Source organism: Colletotrichum destructivum, chromosome 5 (genome assembly GCF_034447905.1).
Source record: "Colletotrichum destructivum chromosome 5, complete sequence".
In the NCBI taxonomy this organism is placed as follows: Eukaryota; Fungi; Ascomycota; class Sordariomycetes; order Glomerellales; family Glomerellaceae; genus Colletotrichum; species Colletotrichum destructivum.
The window spans coordinates 2,837,312-2,852,837 of record NC_085900.1 but is presented as its reverse complement, the minus strand read 5'-3'; the positions used below and the strand labels follow the sequence as shown (position 1 = coordinate 2,852,837).

The 15,526-nt window shown below is 52.2% G+C and overlaps 6 protein-coding genes across 6 annotated transcripts; 4 read left to right on the top strand and 2 right to left on the bottom strand.

The window, feature by feature from the left end:
- The first annotated feature begins 284 nt into the window (after positions 1-284).
- CDEST_08401 (Putative Sec7 domain-containing protein) lies at positions 285-6,080 on the top strand. Its single transcript, XM_062924560.1, has 8 exons — positions 285-1,208; positions 1,291-3,863; positions 3,919-4,208; positions 4,259-4,601; positions 4,666-5,054; positions 5,106-5,215; positions 5,277-5,659; positions 5,721-6,080. Exons 1-8 carry the CDS (start codon positions 752-754, stop codon positions 5,934-5,936), a joined length of 4,761 nt encoding a protein of 1,586 aa, XP_062780611.1. The 5' UTR covers positions 285-751; the 3' UTR covers positions 5,937-6,080.
- A 569-nt stretch (positions 6,081-6,649) lies between these two features.
- On the top strand, positions 6,650-7,555 carry CDEST_08400 (Putative RNA recognition motif domain, nucleotide-binding alpha-beta plait domain superfamily; the record flags this gene model as incomplete). Its single annotated transcript, XM_062924559.1, has 3 exons — positions 6,650-6,675; positions 6,732-7,045; positions 7,155-7,555. The coding sequence occupies 3 exons, from the start codon at positions 6,650-6,652 to the stop codon at positions 7,553-7,555; spliced, it is 741 nt and encodes a 246-aa protein (XP_062780610.1).
- A 6-nt stretch (positions 7,556-7,561) lies between these two features.
- On the bottom strand, positions 7,562-9,145 carry CDEST_08399 (Putative ATPase, V1 complex, subunit D). The gene is made up of 9 exons (XM_062924558.1): positions 8,971-9,145; positions 8,783-8,895; positions 8,704-8,714; positions 8,318-8,643; positions 8,213-8,261; positions 8,150-8,159; positions 8,055-8,095; positions 7,935-7,990; positions 7,562-7,881 (listed from the first exon to the last, which is right to left on the bottom strand). Exons 1-9 carry the CDS (start codon positions 8,983-8,985, stop codon positions 7,735-7,737), a joined length of 768 nt encoding a protein of 255 aa, XP_062780609.1. The 5' UTR covers positions 8,986-9,145; the 3' UTR covers positions 7,562-7,734.
- A 440-nt stretch (positions 9,146-9,585) lies between these two features.
- On the top strand, positions 9,586-12,190 carry CDEST_08398 (Putative tetratricopeptide-like helical domain superfamily, pre-mRNA-splicing factor Syf1). The gene is made up of 3 exons (XM_062924557.1): positions 9,586-9,643; positions 9,726-9,896; positions 9,949-12,190. The coding sequence occupies exons 1-3, from the start codon at positions 9,587-9,589 to the stop codon at positions 12,187-12,189; spliced, it is 2,469 nt and encodes an 822-aa protein (XP_062780608.1). The 5' UTR covers position 9,586; the 3' UTR covers position 12,190.
- A 1-nt stretch (position 12,191) lies between these two features.
- On the bottom strand, positions 12,192-13,117 carry CDEST_08397 (uncharacterized protein). The gene is made up of 3 exons (XM_062924556.1): positions 12,876-13,117; positions 12,689-12,814; positions 12,192-12,610 (listed from the first exon to the last, which is right to left on the bottom strand). Exons 1-3 carry the CDS (start codon positions 12,880-12,882, stop codon positions 12,456-12,458), a joined length of 288 nt encoding a protein of 95 aa, XP_062780607.1. The 5' UTR covers positions 12,883-13,117; the 3' UTR covers positions 12,192-12,455.
- Positions 13,118-13,647: 530 nt separating this feature from the next.
- Positions 13,648-14,746, top strand: CDEST_08396 (uncharacterized protein). The gene is made up of 2 exons (XM_062924555.1): positions 13,648-14,265; positions 14,324-14,746. The coding sequence occupies exons 1-2, from the start codon at positions 14,139-14,141 to the stop codon at positions 14,479-14,481; spliced, it is 285 nt and encodes a 94-aa protein (XP_062780606.1). The 5' UTR covers positions 13,648-14,138; the 3' UTR covers positions 14,482-14,746.
- Positions 14,747-15,526: the final 780 nt, after the last annotated feature.

Sequence of the window (15,526 nt, the reverse complement as noted above, 5' to 3'; positions counted from 1 at the left end):
GGGCACACCACTTCCTGCTGTCCTTGCCTTGAGACGTGACAAGCAATGAGCGCGAAGACAGATTAAGATGACACAGCGGCTGGTAGGGGGAAAAGGCGTCACGTGGATCCACTACTGGACATGTGGAAGATATCTAGGTGAGTTAGTGGGTAAGTCGTCTAGGTACTCTGTACCTTACCAGTTAAGGCAGAGTGGGGACAACGGCTGCCTGCCATGTTTACCTCCTCCCGGTCTTCGGGTAGGTTTGGGGCAGGCTAAGCACTGAGCAGTCGAGGCCAATAAAGGTATCTAGGTACTTAAATACCTTGCATTCAGTGCCTGAACAGGTGAGGCCTGTCATGGCATTGGGAGGTACCTACCTACCTAACCTGGCGACCAGTAACACCGTGGTCAAATACAGGTGTAGCTGAGCCTACTCCATGCTAGAGCTCCATTCGCATCTGCAACCTGGTCAGTTCCACGTCGGGATCCTTTTTTGGAGAGGAAGACACCTAAATCTCCACGACCCCGAACCTGCTGACTACGAGCTCAAGGCACAGCTCTACGGATACCTGTCCTTGAAACCCCCATTTCCCTTCCCATTGTATCCTACAATTGGGCAAGCAGCACGGAATCGAAAGCGACTTGGCAACCAGCCTCCTCCTAATCCTCACTGTCGGCGCCTTTCCTGTCGCCCATCACTCACGAGAGCCTCGAGCTCACCCAAGACCGAACGTTGCGCGCTCCCAAATACTGCCTCTACCACCAGATCATGAGTCGAGATGTCGATGACCTACTACACGCCGAAGCGGCCTCTACCGTCGGCGCCCGTTCCAGCGTAGACCTACGCCGCACTGGAGGCACATACACGGTTGCGCCGAGAATGCAATATCGAAGTCGCCCTGTCTCGGTTGCTGTAGACCCAGTGTCTCTGGTCATGTCCGAATGTATATCAATCACATCCGCGATTCAGAAGCATGCGCGGTCTCCCCACTCTTCCGTGTCGGCCATCTTGGGCGGGAGCCCAAACCCCATTAACCTGGGGTCCCCGAATTCTTCACCAAGGGGCACTTCCAAGACGTCGGGGGCTGGACTAGGGACAGACGGTGCCCAGGACATTGGTTCCGCCAACAGATGGGGTTTGCGTGGGAAGAAGGGCCGCAGCATACAGGACAATCCGTTAATGGCCGGCTTCGGGAAGCTTCGCCATGAGCTGGCTAGCGTTAGAGGTAGGATGTATATTCCCATGTTGCCCGACACTACATACCAAGTCTTCGCTGGGGCCATTTTGTTGACCATATCTCGCTTCAGATATTCGCTCGTTCGATGCCCTGTCTCTACTCAATCCGTTCTTGCAGATAATCCAGACCAAAGGCACTGCTGCGCCTATAACGATTCTCACGCTGGGGGCTTTACGCAAGTTTCTGGCCTACGGCTTCATTAGTCCCACCTCTCCACGATTTGCTCTCGCAATGCAGTCTCTGTCTGCAGCAGTCACTCGCTGCCAGTTCGATGGAAGTGACGCCGGCCAGGTGGAAGTCGTTCTGCTAATGATTCTTCACCTGATGGAAGACATGATGTCGGGCCCTGGAGGCGATATTTTGAGTGACGAGAGCGTCTGCGACATGATGGGCAGGGGGCTAGCGATCTGTTCGCAGCCTCGATTTTCGCCTGTTCTGCGTCGAACTGCCGAAGCATCAATGGTCCGCATGTGCCAGATTATTTTTGAAGACGTCAAACATCTCGAAGTTGAGGCTGGGGATGAGTCAGACGCCCTTGACAAGCAGACAATCGCCGACATGGACAGCGTCAAGATGGACCCAGTTACCAACACCGCACCAGGCTTACAAGTCACGGGTTCTGAGCAAGACGTCCGCTTGTCCACGTCAAGCTCGACGCCCTTGGAGCCAAACTCCCGTTCTCAAGTAGACTCCGATTCCGGAGACAGCAAGATCGACATTGGAACAGCCGTCGAGACTGAAGGTGAAGCGGACGCCGACGGTGCAGAGAGCGCTGATTCCTTGGACCTTCGGCCTTACTCCCTACCCTCTGTACGGGAACTATTCCGGGTGCTGGTCAATTTTTTGGACCCCAACGACCGCCAGCATACGGACACGATGAGGGTTATGGCACTGCGCATTATTCATGTGGCCCTTGAGGTCTCTGGACCCTCCATTGCGCGGCACCCAGCTTTGGCCGCCATCGCTGAAGACAGGCTCTGTTGCTATCTTTTCCAGCTCGTCAGATCCGATAACATGGCCATTCTGCAGGAGTCCCTCATCGTCGCCGGAACACTACTGGCCACATGTCGTGGTGTGCTCAAGTTGCAGCAAGAATTATTCCTCTCCTATCTCGTAGCATGCCTTCACCCGTCGGTGGAGATACCCCGAGAGCCCGGCATCGACCCGTCACTGTACGCTGGTATCCCTCAGTCTCCGAAACTCGTCAAGCCTCCACCGTCGCAAACGAGTAGTGGGCGCTCAACGCCAGTGCCGGTTAAAGACCGCCAGAAGCTTGGCCTTGAGGGCGGCGCAAGGAAGCCTGACGCGAGACAAGCAATGGTCGAACACATTGGCGTGCTGTCGAGGATGCCGACTTTCATGGCCGAGCTCTTCATCAATTATGATTGCGACGCTGATCGAGCGGATCTGTGCGAAGACATGATTGGTCTTCTCTCTCGTAATGCTCTGCCGGATTCTGCAACCTGGAGCACGACGAGTGTGCCGCCACTGTGCTTGGACGCGCTGCTACGATACATCCAATTCATAGCTGAAAGGCTGGATGAGGCGCCTGTTATTGATTGCTATCCTGACGCTACGGAACTGCGGGAGCAGAGACGCAAGAAGAAGATCATCATCAAGGGGACCAGCAAGTTCAACGAGAACCCCAAAGGTGGGCTCGCGTATCTCGAGGCTCAAGGCATCGTCGCAGATGTCAAGGATCCAATTGCCATTGCCAAGTTCTTGAAGGGGACTTCCCGAGTGTCCAAAAAAGTTCTCGGCGAGTACCTTTCCAAGAAGGGCAGCGAGGGTGTACTGGAAGCGTACATGAACCAGTTCGATTTCTCTGAGAAACGCGTGGACGAGGCGCTCAGGGGGCTTTTGGAGACATTCAGACTGCCAGGCGAGTCTGCCTTGATCGAGAGAATCGTCACTTGTTTCGCGGACAAGTATTGTTCCAAAGCGAAGCCGACAGAGGTTGCCAATGCTGATGCCGTTTTTGTTCTGACGTACGCCATCATCATGTTGAATACTGACCAGCACAACCCTAACCTCAAGGGCCAGAAGCGCATGACTGTGGAAGACTTCGCGCGAAACTTGAGGGGGGTGAACGACGGCAAGGACTTTGCGCCCGAATATCTCCAAGAAATCTTTGACAACATCAGGACCAACGAGATAATTCTGCCCGACGAGCACGACAACAAACATGCATTTGACTATGCTTGGCGCGAGCTGCTAGTCAAATCGGAATCGGTGCGGCCGTTGGTTCTCTGCGAGACGAATATTTACGATGCCGACATGTTTGCTTCCACCTGGCGGCCCATTGTGTCCACGCTATCCTACGTCTTCATGTCCGCCACCGATGACGCAGTCTTTGCCAGAATTGTCACTGGGTTCGATGAATGCGCTCGAATAGCGGCCAAGTACAAAAATACTGAGGCTCTAGACCAGATCATTTACTCTCTTAGTCACATGACGACACTGGCTACCGAGATGCCTTTCAACACAAGCTTGAACACCGAGGTTCAGGCTGGCGACAGCAGTGTCATGGTTAGCGAGTTGGCCGTCAAACTGGGAAGAGACTTTAGGGCACAGCTAGCGACTCTGGTTCTCTTCCGAGTCGTTACTGGTAACGAGGAATTGATCCAATACGGCTGGAAACACGTATGCCAACCTCGTTTGCATTCGTGATTTTGCGAATTCGGCTAATATTTTCTAGATCACTCGGATCTGGCTTAATCTCTTCGTCAATTCTCTGGTTCCCCCTTTTTTCTCCGCAGAATCTGCAGTCTTGGACATCACCCCGATCCCGCTGCAGACCCCATCCCAAGTCATTGATCGAGCGGCAAAGACGGTGGACACGGGCTTTTTTTCTGCGTTCACCAGTTACATCTCCAGCTATGCGGCAGATGATCCACCAGAGCCCTCCGACGAGGAGTTGGAGAGCACTCTATGCACCGTCGACTGTGTGAACTCTTGCCATATGGGCAATGTTTTCGCCAACATATCGTAAGTCGCCATGCCCAGCCAGAAAACATTGATTAACAAGTTTGATTCAGCAAACTTTCACCTCAGGACTTGGAACCGTTGGTTGGTGCACTGCTCGATGCGCTGCCTGAAGATCATAGCCCCACAGTCATAGTAGTGAAGTCGGAGAACGTACCAGCGGCGTCCATGAACGGACAGAAGCCAACGCAGACAAGCGTTGTGTACGACCCTGCCATGGCCTACATACTCGAGTTCAGCACTGTGCTCGCTCTTCGAGATCAAGACACCGTTCAAATTATCGGCAAGAAGGTCATAGAAGCACTGCAAGCGGTGCTGCGGGATGCTGGAAATTACCACTACATCATTGTCTCCAGGGCTACCTTCTACCTCCTCAAACTCTTACAGGTCAGCTACGTACGTATCTCCCCCCAACCTGTCTTATCTACAAATCATTTGTCTCATTCATGTCGTTATTTAGGTACATGACTACATCAACGTCCCGGTTCTGCTACACACAATATCGAGCTTTGCGAAAGAAGTTCTGGCAAAGACTTCCGTCTTGATGCTCCGGGGGTTGAGGCTGTGCATCGATGAGCCTAGCCCTCTACGCAATGAAATCATGACTTCTCCAGACTTCTGGGCCATCATGCGGGCGTTGGCAGGGCGCCAGGAGTCAGCGTCACTTGTGTTTGACATCCTTGAGTTGGGTTGCGGAGGTGCACCACCAGCGATCATTGCAGACAATTATGAAGCGGCGATTTCTTTACTTGGTGAATTTGCGTCTGGAGCTGGGCGGGCTGTGCTCATGGAACGCAAGCTCGAAACACAGCAGCGCAAGGTACACGAAGGAACTCGCGAGAAAACAAAGTAAGCAGTGACGCGATTCACACTGGGTTTTGAGCCGGACTGACTAGCCAGCAGTGTCAACGAAGCTATTACACGTGGGTCCAAGGCGGTCAACAGCATCTACAACATGACAGCACGTATCCCCTTCTTGATGAAGCAATCTCATCTAGAAAGCAGCGAAGGTAAGTCAAGGAGTCATGTCTATGTGGATGGCTTGGTGCTGGGACTAACGGGGTCTTCAAGCTTGGTCCGCCTACTGGCTGCCTATCTTTCAGGCACTCACAACGCAATGTACAAACCCATGTCGCGACGTACGCCTCCAGGCTTTCACCTCGCTGCAGCGATCGCTGCTCTCTCCCGATCTGACTTGCAGCGACCATAAGGAATGGACAGCCATCTTTGGCGAGGTCTTGTTCCCACTGATCCATAAACTCTTGAAGCCAGAGGTCTTCTCCTCAGACCGGGACGGCATGAGCGAAATGCGGGTTCAAGCCGCATCTTTGCTGTGCAAAGTCTTCCTTCAATACCTGGTGTTGCTCTCAAAGTGGGACGGAATGCTGGATCTTTGGGTGAAGATTATCGACATCATGGATCGGTTGATGAATAGTGGCCAGGGCGATAGCCTCGTAAGTTCATTTGCCCAAGTTGATCGACCGGGAGGGATGTATGCTAACGGCAAGACAACAGGAGGAGGCAGTTAGGGAAAACCTGAAGAATGTAGTTCTTTTCATGGCAAGTAGCGGCTTCCTTGTTTCTCCCACAAAAGATGCGTCGAAGGAGAATCTGTGGAACGAGACGTGGAAACGTATTGATCGTTTCCTTCCGGATTTGAAGAGCGACTTGGTTCTAGAAGAGCCCAGGAGCGAAGGAGAGCAAGCGCCAGCTGAGGAGGCGAATGTATAGACTCGTATCCAGGTAGCCCTGTGTATCATTTGTTGAACGTCCACATTTACACATTGGCCAGCTAAAAGCAGTACGGCATACTCCAATAGCCAAGTTACCACGTTGCCTTGAAAGTTAACAATGCGATGGCTAACACATGAGCTTGTGCGCGCCTGGGCAGCGACGGCTTTGATTGTCGTACTGTTCCAGGCAGCTAGCACAGTTACAAGTCCGACTGAGATCGTTCGAAACATGCATCTATTCAGTGTTAGATAAGACATGATTTACTCCTACACTCTTAATTAGGACAGCTAGTTCGTTCGCTATCATATTTATTAGAAAATAAAACAATGAATTGGAAACGTTTTTCCAAAAAGGAAAGTCAACATACAACACCAGGTATTCGCTGGTCGTCACCGACCCAACTACTAATCCGGCCCTCACTGGCTTATCTATGGGAGAGCGGACGGGATCCCGAGTTTTCCAGTGGGTATGGTCGTATGTGTCTTTGCGCTACTTCAAAACTCACTATATAGCTAATTCCAAATCCAATACCTTACGCATCGATACTTCACCAGCTGTGCTTGCACCCGTGCACGTCCCTCGCTCCGCAGCGATGGGGGTGTTTAACATTGGATGAGCCAGCTTGACCCTCATGATTACATGTATCTCAGCATTTCTTCTCCTAGCTGACCGACCAGTAATTGCACTCTTTTCCCTACACAACTAAAGACATGGCCTCCGGTCTCCCCATCGCCACGTACGTGTCATTGCACTTCGACACGTCGGGCCATTGGCTGACCATCTGTGTAATAGGGTATACGTGCGAAACCTTGAGGAGCGCGTCAAAGTCGACTTGTTGAAGGGCGCGCTGCTCCAGATCTTCTCTGAGTACGGCAATGTCATCGAGATTGTTGCCAAGACGAATCTGAAGGCGAAAGGACAAGCTTTTGTTGTCTTTGCCGACCCTGAAGCCGCGCGTAAAGCCATCGAGGAGGTTCAAGGCTTTGAGTTGTTTGAGAAGCCTATGCAGCTCGCCCTCGCACGCACAAGAAGCGATGCGACCGTCAAGACGGCTGGCGATGATGAAGAATTTGAGCTGCATAAGCGTCGTCGTCTAGCTGAAAAAGGTACTGCGGTATACGGCCATGTTTCTCTCGTTTTCTTTCTTTCTTCGCGCATAGTCATCTGTGCAGAAAACCAGTACCGCCTCTGCTAACTCCTTTACCCCTTGAACAGACAAAAAGAAGGCCTACGAGGCTGCTGAGGAGCAAAAGCGCCTCAAAAGGCCCGGCCCAAGCGGCGCTGCTGCACAGGACAACCGTCCTGTCAAGGCCGCTCGCGGCACTGGCCTCAAATCCACGAATCCCTCTACGACGGCTGTCATCCCCGACGAGTATCTACCTCCGAACAAGATTCTCTTCGTGCAAAACTTGCCCGAGGATTACGATGTCGACGCCGTCACAAGCATATTTGGTCGTTTCGAGGGATTCCGCGAGGTCAGATTGGTACCAGGCCGCCGCGGTATCGCTTTCGTCGAGTACGAGGGCGAACAGGGGGCCATCACGGCAAAGGAAAACACTGCGGGCATGGTCCTCGGAGACTCGCATACTATTAAGGTCACATACCAGCGGCAATAGGTAACGGGTGTGCAGTTTGGGGTGTTTTCGGTTGTCAATTACGTCGGCGTATAGGTTGAGAATGAGTTCGAGAGGGTATGGATGCTTATAAGAAAGAGCGCGCGTACACCAACAACGACCCTGGCTATCGACACATGCTTCGTTATCTCTTTTCTCATTGTGCCATAGGTACGACATGCTCAGAAAATAACATCGTTGTCTTCCTCTGCCGCGAGAAGGTCGTTTGGCCCGGGCGCATCACCCCTCTCCTCTGCTGCATTGGCGGCCTTTTTGGCCTTGATCTCTGCATCTGTGGCGGCGGTATCTCTCTGTTTCTTGTTCGCTACCTGCATACATCCGTCAGAAATCGCTGCTCTCCATGCCGCGTGATTGCCTTTACCTTTTTCAGTCTGTAGAACTCTTCTCGGTCCAGTTCGTCCAATTCCGAGTTGATGTCTGTGACGAAGGAGTTAGATACATCTCCAGTTGTCATGCGAGTGATTCTTGGGGGGTTTCATACACTTGATGGTGTTCTCTGTTCTGGGAATGATGACGTGCTCGCTTGGGAAATGGTCAGCAAATGGTTAGTACGCACATTGTTTGAAAACTGCTCACATCGCATTCACTACATTACGTTAGTATAGAGTATCAGGGGAAACTATCGATTGCACAACTTACCACGTCGATTAACAACCTTGATGACTTCATCCAAGATAACAAACGCAGTCTAGGTCATATTAGCCTGCGTGTTCGTCCCTTGCGAGAGACGTGAAGGCCGCGTACCTGAAGACTCGCAAGCTCGACTAAGGCCTCCACAGCACGGGCATATGTCTCGCGGCAGCGCTGGACCTGCTGACCACCTTTGCCCAGTCCGGTCAGGCCGAAGTCGTTGTTTCCTTCAGTCACGTAGCTCTCGAAGGCAGGGAGCAGAACACCCGAAACATTCTCCTGTTTGGTGCGCACCCGGAACCGAGCTGATCGCGCCGACTCCTGTATCTGATAGCCGATATCACCGCCTACGGCATACGTAACTTCGGCCAAGGAAAAGGAGGCAATTTGCATCACACGTCCCATCTTGCGCTTGGCCTCGTCGATGCGTCTTGTTATCTCTTTGGAAGAGCAATTCCTTCGTCAGCATTGTTTTTCGGGGAGAAATCGGGACTTCGAACCTCGGAATCGTCTGCGGAGCAAAACGTGTCAGTGAACCAATTCTCACATGTGTGATTCCAAGCCTCTCTGAGAACATACTTGGTCAGGGCCTCGCTCTTTCGCTTGAGCAGACTGTGGCCTGTTTCAGCACCCTTGAGCTTCGCCTTCATGATTCCCAGCGACTGGCGCGTGGGAAACACGGCCTCTCGGTCCTAAGCAAGTGCATGATGGTGTCAGCCAGCGAGCGACCTCTTTGATCCTGGCTCATTGGAGTATGTGTGGCCTACAGGAGCACCAGACATCGTATTTGATTGAAATTGACGGCGAAGATTGTATTGCTAATTGACCAGGAGGTAGTGGCGAAAAGGCGCGTGTGCTCAACACCAGAAGTTCAAAGCAAACGCAAGGTGACCGTTCAATGGAGTTGATGGGGAGCTGGAGACGTTGTTTGGCGACCTAGCCCGCGATGTTGGCTGCTTGTTGCGTCAGTGCTCCCTAAGTAGGTAGGTACCTCGACCCCTGTAGAGATGTCCTGGTCCACTGGCTGGAGGCATCTGAGGTACCCAATTCCCTCTTCAATAATTGACGGGCGGGGCAAACTTACTTACCTACTATTCCTTCTTTATTGAGGCAGCATTACTATGGGTAATACATTCATTTATGAAACTAACAGATGTATAAATATGCAACTAAAAGGAATATGCCTGGGCTTGTTGACGTGCCGATGGAAACAGCAGACCAGCAACTTTCATCGCGAAGGAAACGAGTTTTTGAGCAGGTCACGCGATGATTCCCCTTTAAACTGTGTCGCTTCTCCCTCCAACTATCCAGCGTCGCGACTGACGAGCTGTCACTGTCGTGTCCTCCTCACGGTCTTTGGGCAATTGATCGAACAAAAACAAAATGCCTGCCTCCGTGCTTCTCAACGGCTCTCAGAGACGTCCAGACCTGCACCTGGTGGTAAGTGTACCGCTCCTGCCGGTGACGCTTCAAAGTTTCAACTCGGTTGTGATAGACTTCAGAAGTTGACAAACTATTCAAGGGCGACGAAGACTCCGTTTACGAGCAAGACGTCATCCGCAACCCCGGAAGCATCAAGCCATGGCTCGCCTACATCCAGTTCAAGTCGCAACATGGGACCGTACACGAGCGCGCCTTCGTGCTCGAACGCGCCTGTCTTCAGCTCCCCCGATCATATAAGCTTTGGAAGATGGTATGTGGAGGTGCTGACATTCTATCATGGACGACGGCTGACGTTCCGACAGTATCTTACTTTTCGAGTCCAACACGTTTCGAAGCTGAACGCCAGCGTCTTTTCTGCCGAATACCGCAAGGTTAACGCCCTTTTCGAGCGCGCGCTGATCCTTTTGAACAAGATGCCTCGGATCTGGGAACTGTATCTGAAATTCCTACTTCAACAGCCTCTTGTTACGACCACACGGCGAACTTTCGATCGGGCTCTTCGCGCACTGCCTCTCACCCAGCACAACCGAATCTGGGCCCTCTACAAGCCCTTCGCTAATTCCATTGCAGGAATCAGTGCCGTCAAGGTGTGGCGCCGCTACATGCAGATTCACCCCGAGGACGCCGAAGACTTCATAGAACTTCTCACCCAGGCGGGCTTCTACACAGAGGCCGTCAAGAAATACATGGATGTCCTCAACAATCCGCGATTCGCAAGCAAGCAGGGAAAGGGGCATTACGAGCTGTGGAGCGAAATGGTCGACCTGATGGTTGAACATGCGGCGGACATCGAGACTGGTCATGAGACTGGCATCGATGTAGACAGGATCGTTAGAAGCGGTATTGTCCGTTTTGCCGATCAACGAGGGAAGCTATGGTGTGGGCTGGCCACATATTGGATACGGAGGGGCAACTTTGAGCGCGCTAGGGATGTATTTGAAGAAGCTATCACGACGGTGATGACCGTCCGAGACTTCACTCTTGTTTTTGACTCATATACTGAGTTCGAGGAGTCTATCATTGGAGCTCTGATGGAGGTCGCCTCTGATCGCGCGGACAAGGGCATTGTCGACGAGGAGGCGGATTTCGAACTCGACATCAGAATGATGCGGTTCGAGCAACTCATGGACCGGAGACCTTTTCTTCTCAACGACGTCGTCCTGCGCCAGAACCCCAACAATGTGTCGGAATGGGAGAAGAGGGTTGCCCTTTGGGGCGACAACAAGTTTGAGGTGGTTCAGACGTATACGGCCGCCATCGCAACAATACAGCCAAAGAAGGCCATAGGGGCATTCCACCAGCTCTGGGCAAACTATGCCAAATTCTACGAGCGCGGGGGCGACGTACGGAACGCGCGCGTCATCATGGAGAAAGCTGTCAAGGTTCCGTTCAAGTCCGTTGCGGAATTGGCTGACATGTGGATTGAATGGGCCGAGATGGAGCTGAGGAACGAAAACTTTGATGATGCCGTTCGGATCATGGCAAAGGCGGTGCAAGCGCCGAAGAGATCGACAGTCGACTATTTTGACGAGACGTTGTCGCCACAGCAGCGTGTGCACAAGAGCTGGAAGCTCTGGAGCTTCTACGTGGACCTCGTCGAGAGTGTCAGCTCTCTGGAGGATACTCGGAAGGTGTACGAGCGCATTTTCGAACTGCGGATTGCTACGCCGCAAACAGTGGTCAACTACGCCAATCTGTTGGAGGAGCACCAGTACTACGAGGAGTCGTTCAAAATCTACGAACGAGGCCTGGATCTCTTCAGCTACCCGGTCGCCTTTGAGCTATGGAATCTGTACCTCACAAAGGCCGTCGATCGCAAGATTGGCATCGAACGTCTGCGCGACCTTTTTGAGCAGGCTATCGAGGACTGTCCGCCCAAATTTGCCAAGGTTATCTACCTCATGTATGGCAACTTAGAGGAGGAGCGGGGTCTTGCAAGGCACGCTATGCGAATCTACGAACGCGCGACCAGGGCGGTGGCGGATGAGGACCGGGCGGACATGTTCAATTTTTACATCACCAAGTCGGCATCCAACTTTGGGCTGCCGTCGACGAGACCCATCTACGAAAAGGCCATATCCACCTTACCCGACAATGAGGCACGGGACATGTGCCTAAAGTTTGCCGACATGGAGAAGCGCCTTGGCGAGATCGATCGGGCGCGGGCTATCTACGGTCACGCGTCACAGTTTTGCGACCCACGCACCAGTCCAGACTTTTGGGCGAAATGGGAGGCGTTCGAGGTGCAGCACGGCAACGAGGACACGTTTAAGGAAATGCTGCGGATCAAGCGGAGCGTGCAGGCACAGTACAACACCGACGTCAACTTCATCGCGTCGCAGGCCCTCGCACGCAGCCAACGGCGACCAGAGGAGTCGATCGATCCCGAGGCGGCCGATGCCATGGCAGCGCTCGAGCGACAGGCGAAGGCGCCCGTTGGGTTCGTGGCGGCCAGCGATACCGCCAAGACAACCAACGAAGCCGAGGCACCACCTGTAACGGCAAATCCGGATGCCATCGACATCGATGACCTAGACGAGTAACATGTATCAATTTCTTCTCGGCGCGGCGGTGGTTGACTAGTTTCAAGTAATACTGTGCAGACAACAGGACATCGAGACGGTTTCCAATTTCCGATCCTTCCGTTTGAGTTCATTTCTCATTGATTCTCGTACCCAGACTCCGTCGGCATCATGTTGCAGCCTCACGTTCGGTCTGCTGGGTGCATCGCTCAACGTGATTGAACCGAGCAATCATTGATTATCAAGCCGGTCGTTTCTTTCCTCGAACCTCAGCGGAGACATTCGCTTCACTTCGACGGCGTCTTTGTGTAGCCCTTCTCCGTATGCTTCTCGTGGAAGCCAGAGGCATAATTGCGGTCAACATGGCCATCACGAGAGCCGGGTGTGGCGTAGATAGAACCTTTACGCTTCTGGAAGCGGCTCGGGGGTACCTTGGAGGCGTCTGAAGAAGGCAATCATTCGGTTAGCAGCCGCCAACGCGGGGCCAGGCAGGCTTGGCAAGCAAAGAGTCAATGCTCACCCCATTCATCGGTGCTGGCTCGCCGATCTCCGGGCGATGAGGAAAGGGCGACTGCAGGTTCTCCATCGGGGACCGTCGACGGAGCGCCGGCATCGACAGAGATGCTCTCGGTTTTGGTCTGGTCGTCTAGGCAGGCCATATTAGCAGGCGTTCTGTGGACGAGTAGCTGCCGAAGAGCGAAACTTACTGGACATGATGAAGTCCGGTGTACTCTGTGACGAAGGTTCTTTGTGTTGGTGCAGAGGCAGGCCTGCCACCGTCTCTGCCGATGCGATACTGGTTGGCAGGGGTTTAGGTTGAAGATATCGCGGTTTAAATTTTGTAGAGAGGTTTTGCAGGTGGGCAGAAATTCTTGTTCGGGGGAAGAAGGCGAATGACAGTGCGGTCCGAAGAAGAAGGGGGGAGAGGGTTTATGAAGAACTGGAACGGTCTATTGACCACTCACAACCTACTTCTTTTCCGGGAGCGTTTGGTGTGTGTCACTGGTGTCACTGGAGGCAAGAGCAAGGTGAGGGAGGAGGCACCGAGACCAAAGTACCAACAGTGTAGGCAGGTAGTTTGAGGGGGGGGCGGAATGCCATGAATGTGCACCACACTACCCCGCGACAAGGAGGCACCATGACACTTTCGGAATGTGTGAAGATGTGGAAGCTAGCTAGCTAAGCAATCACCTGCCGTTTCACTTTCCCATTCACTTTTGATTTCCCTCCTTTCCGGTCGATCAAGTTACCTTTACGCACCGGAGCATTTGAAGCAGGGAGGAGCTATTGATGCACAGCCTCGACGGCCTTGGGTGATGGTTGCCTACGAGTAAGTCCTCTTGTCAGTTACATGCCATCGTGCAATGGGGTTTGGAATAGGGCACTTCTGGATTTGGGTTTGTGAGGCGGCATAGTTGACAACATGATGCCTTAGTAAATGATGATGCAGTCAAAGCCCGACGTGATGAACATCGGGGTAGGTCTGGGCAGCGGATGGGAAGAACAAGCCAAGGTTTCAACAAAGTTGAGCGTACCAAAACCCCTCGCCGTACTTGGCGTGCATGGCACGTGGCTCAGCTCATCTTCCTCCCACATTCCATTTGATAGGTACGTTTCTGTTTCTGGAGGTGGCGAAGAGAGCCAGCTTCAACCGGGACAGTCTTAAATGTCAGAACAAGAGGGAACTTTTTCTCAAGGCGGAAACTGTAGTACACGTGTAGTATCAGCAGTGAGTAACAGGGTGCATGTCCACGAACGAATAACTTTGTAAGTTAGGTGGGGTATTGTTGACGTAGCTGGGTCCTCTCTTTTGTGTTTCCTCCAGTTGCACATGGGTACTCTGACATGGCATGTACAAAGAAAGAAGCTCAAGTCGACGAGGGAAAGACTCGATCCGGTATGGTTCTGGCGCATCTTCTCGTTGCCATGGTTGATGTTAATGGCTGGCGAGGATCAGCGACAACGATCGCATGCCTTCCGCTATCACCTTAAACGCCATTGACGTCACACGACCAGAGCCAATCAACCAATTGAAGAAGACGACGATACTCCCTCAGCCGCCCCAGCTCCGAGAAGCTTTGCTGCTGAATGAAAATGGTCTGCGCAATCGCTATTACATCTGATCTATTCCATTCCGGCCGCTTACTTTTCACAGTCAAACACATCACGCATCCATGCAAGTGTCAACTGTCGACCACTTTATCAATAGTACTATCCAACCTCGTTCACATCCACAATGCTGCCTACCTAGCGTCTGCTGAAAGTCAGCACATGGTTGTAAATTTAATACTACCTAAGCTTGCCTTACCTTAAAGCCGTTCTCATCTGTGTACCTACTTAATCAGGCAGGATGAGGACAGCTAGGTAAGGATGAATGGCTTTCTCCATAAGCAGTTGTTGACGATTGTGGCAAAACCGACGACCTGCACTTGTTCTTCAACAAGCTTTTAGTGGTTACCAGCTCTGGCCTCGGTATTCATACTGGTAATACTTGGGTATCTAGATAGCAAATGTTTTGTCGAGTGTGCTTGGCCAGCGTTTAGTTGAGTATGTAAACAAACTCAAGGTCGGTGATTCTGTCGTTATACTCCTTTGCTGCGCATTTTATGTCGCCTTTTCCAAATGTCCTCCCTCAGATATTTGTGTTGTTCTTATCCTTGCTTCGTCACCCTTAATCCAAAATTTATAGGTCTTATCCTACTGTGTCGCATGCATCCCCTATCACTTCAGCCTGTCCCATCCTAGATTGTCACCGTGCTACCCGCCGCCCTTCTGTTTACCCTTCATAGTCATTCACTAATCTCATTAGCCCTCACCATGTCACCCAAGTTTGGGCTTTGTTGTAGGGATATTGATCACCTTAAACCCCGCCAAAGACATTGTTAGTATGCACCCGGCCCAAGCTTATTCTCGAGACTTGCTTGGGCTGAGTGTGCGTACGTGCCGTTCTCTCGACAAGTGAACAACCCATCGCATCGCTCTTCTTCCGACCATGAGATAGAATTGTCTGACATGACCGTCCGTTTCAACACCATAGCCTCATTGTCTAGTTTAGCAGCTACAACCAACAGGAGACGCGGCCCCGTCTCATCTTCGGCGCAGCACAACGCTGCGACAGCCTATCTTTCCTGGACAACGGCAGACCGCTTGGGTGAGATGGCGTTGCTTTAATTGCAAAGACATTAAATCTTCCGGCTTGCCAGGTCATCACGCCGGACGCACGAGGGGTTACAAACAGTTCAATTAAGCATTTGGTACCGATAGCCCCTATTCAGTGGAGCAGCTCCATTGACGACCCTGGAAATGGACAGAGTGCCTTGCCGGAAAAACGCACAAATGATGAAACTCTAGCCATACC

Bases quoted from the DNA above. Each gene is read 5' to 3' on its own strand.
- CDEST_08399 (XM_062924558.1), bottom strand. The intron at 8,262-8,317 runs GTACGCGGCCTT...AATATGACCTAG, and splicing joins TCGAGCTTGCGAGTCTTCAG to ACTGCGTTTGTTATCTTGGA. The intron at 7,882-7,934 runs GTAAAGGCAATC...GGATGTATGCAG, and splicing joins AGTTCTACAGACTGAAAAAG to GTAGCGAACAAGAAACAGAG.
- CDEST_08397 (XM_062924556.1), bottom strand. The intron at 12,611-12,688 runs GTGAGCATTGAC...TGCCTTCTTCAG, and splicing joins AGCCAGCACCGATGAATGGG to ACGCCTCCAAGGTACCCCCG.
- CDEST_08401 (XM_062924560.1), top strand. From the start codon at position 752: ATGAGTCGAGATGTCGATGACCTACTACACGCCGAAGCGGCCTCTACC. The intron at 5,055-5,105 runs GTAAGCAGTGAC...CTGACTAGCCAG, and splicing joins GGAACTCGCGAGAAAACAAA to CAGTGTCAACGAAGCTATTA. The intron at 5,216-5,276 runs GTAAGTCAAGGA...GGGGTCTTCAAG, and splicing joins TCATCTAGAAAGCAGCGAAG to CTTGGTCCGCCTACTGGCTG.
- CDEST_08398 (XM_062924557.1), top strand. From the start codon at position 9,587: ATGCCTGCCTCCGTGCTTCTCAACGGCTCTCAGAGACGTCCAGACCTG. The intron at 9,644-9,725 runs GTAAGTGTACCG...AAACTATTCAAG, and splicing joins GTCCAGACCTGCACCTGGTG to GGCGACGAAGACTCCGTTTA. The intron at 9,897-9,948 runs GTATGTGGAGGT...ACGTTCCGACAG, and splicing joins CATATAAGCTTTGGAAGATG to TATCTTACTTTTCGAGTCCA.
- CDEST_08396 (XM_062924555.1), top strand. From the start codon at position 14,139: ATGCCTTCCGCTATCACCTTAAACGCCATTGACGTCACACGACCAGAG. The intron at 14,266-14,323 runs GTCTGCGCAATC...TACTTTTCACAG, and splicing joins TTTGCTGCTGAATGAAAATG to TCAAACACATCACGCATCCA.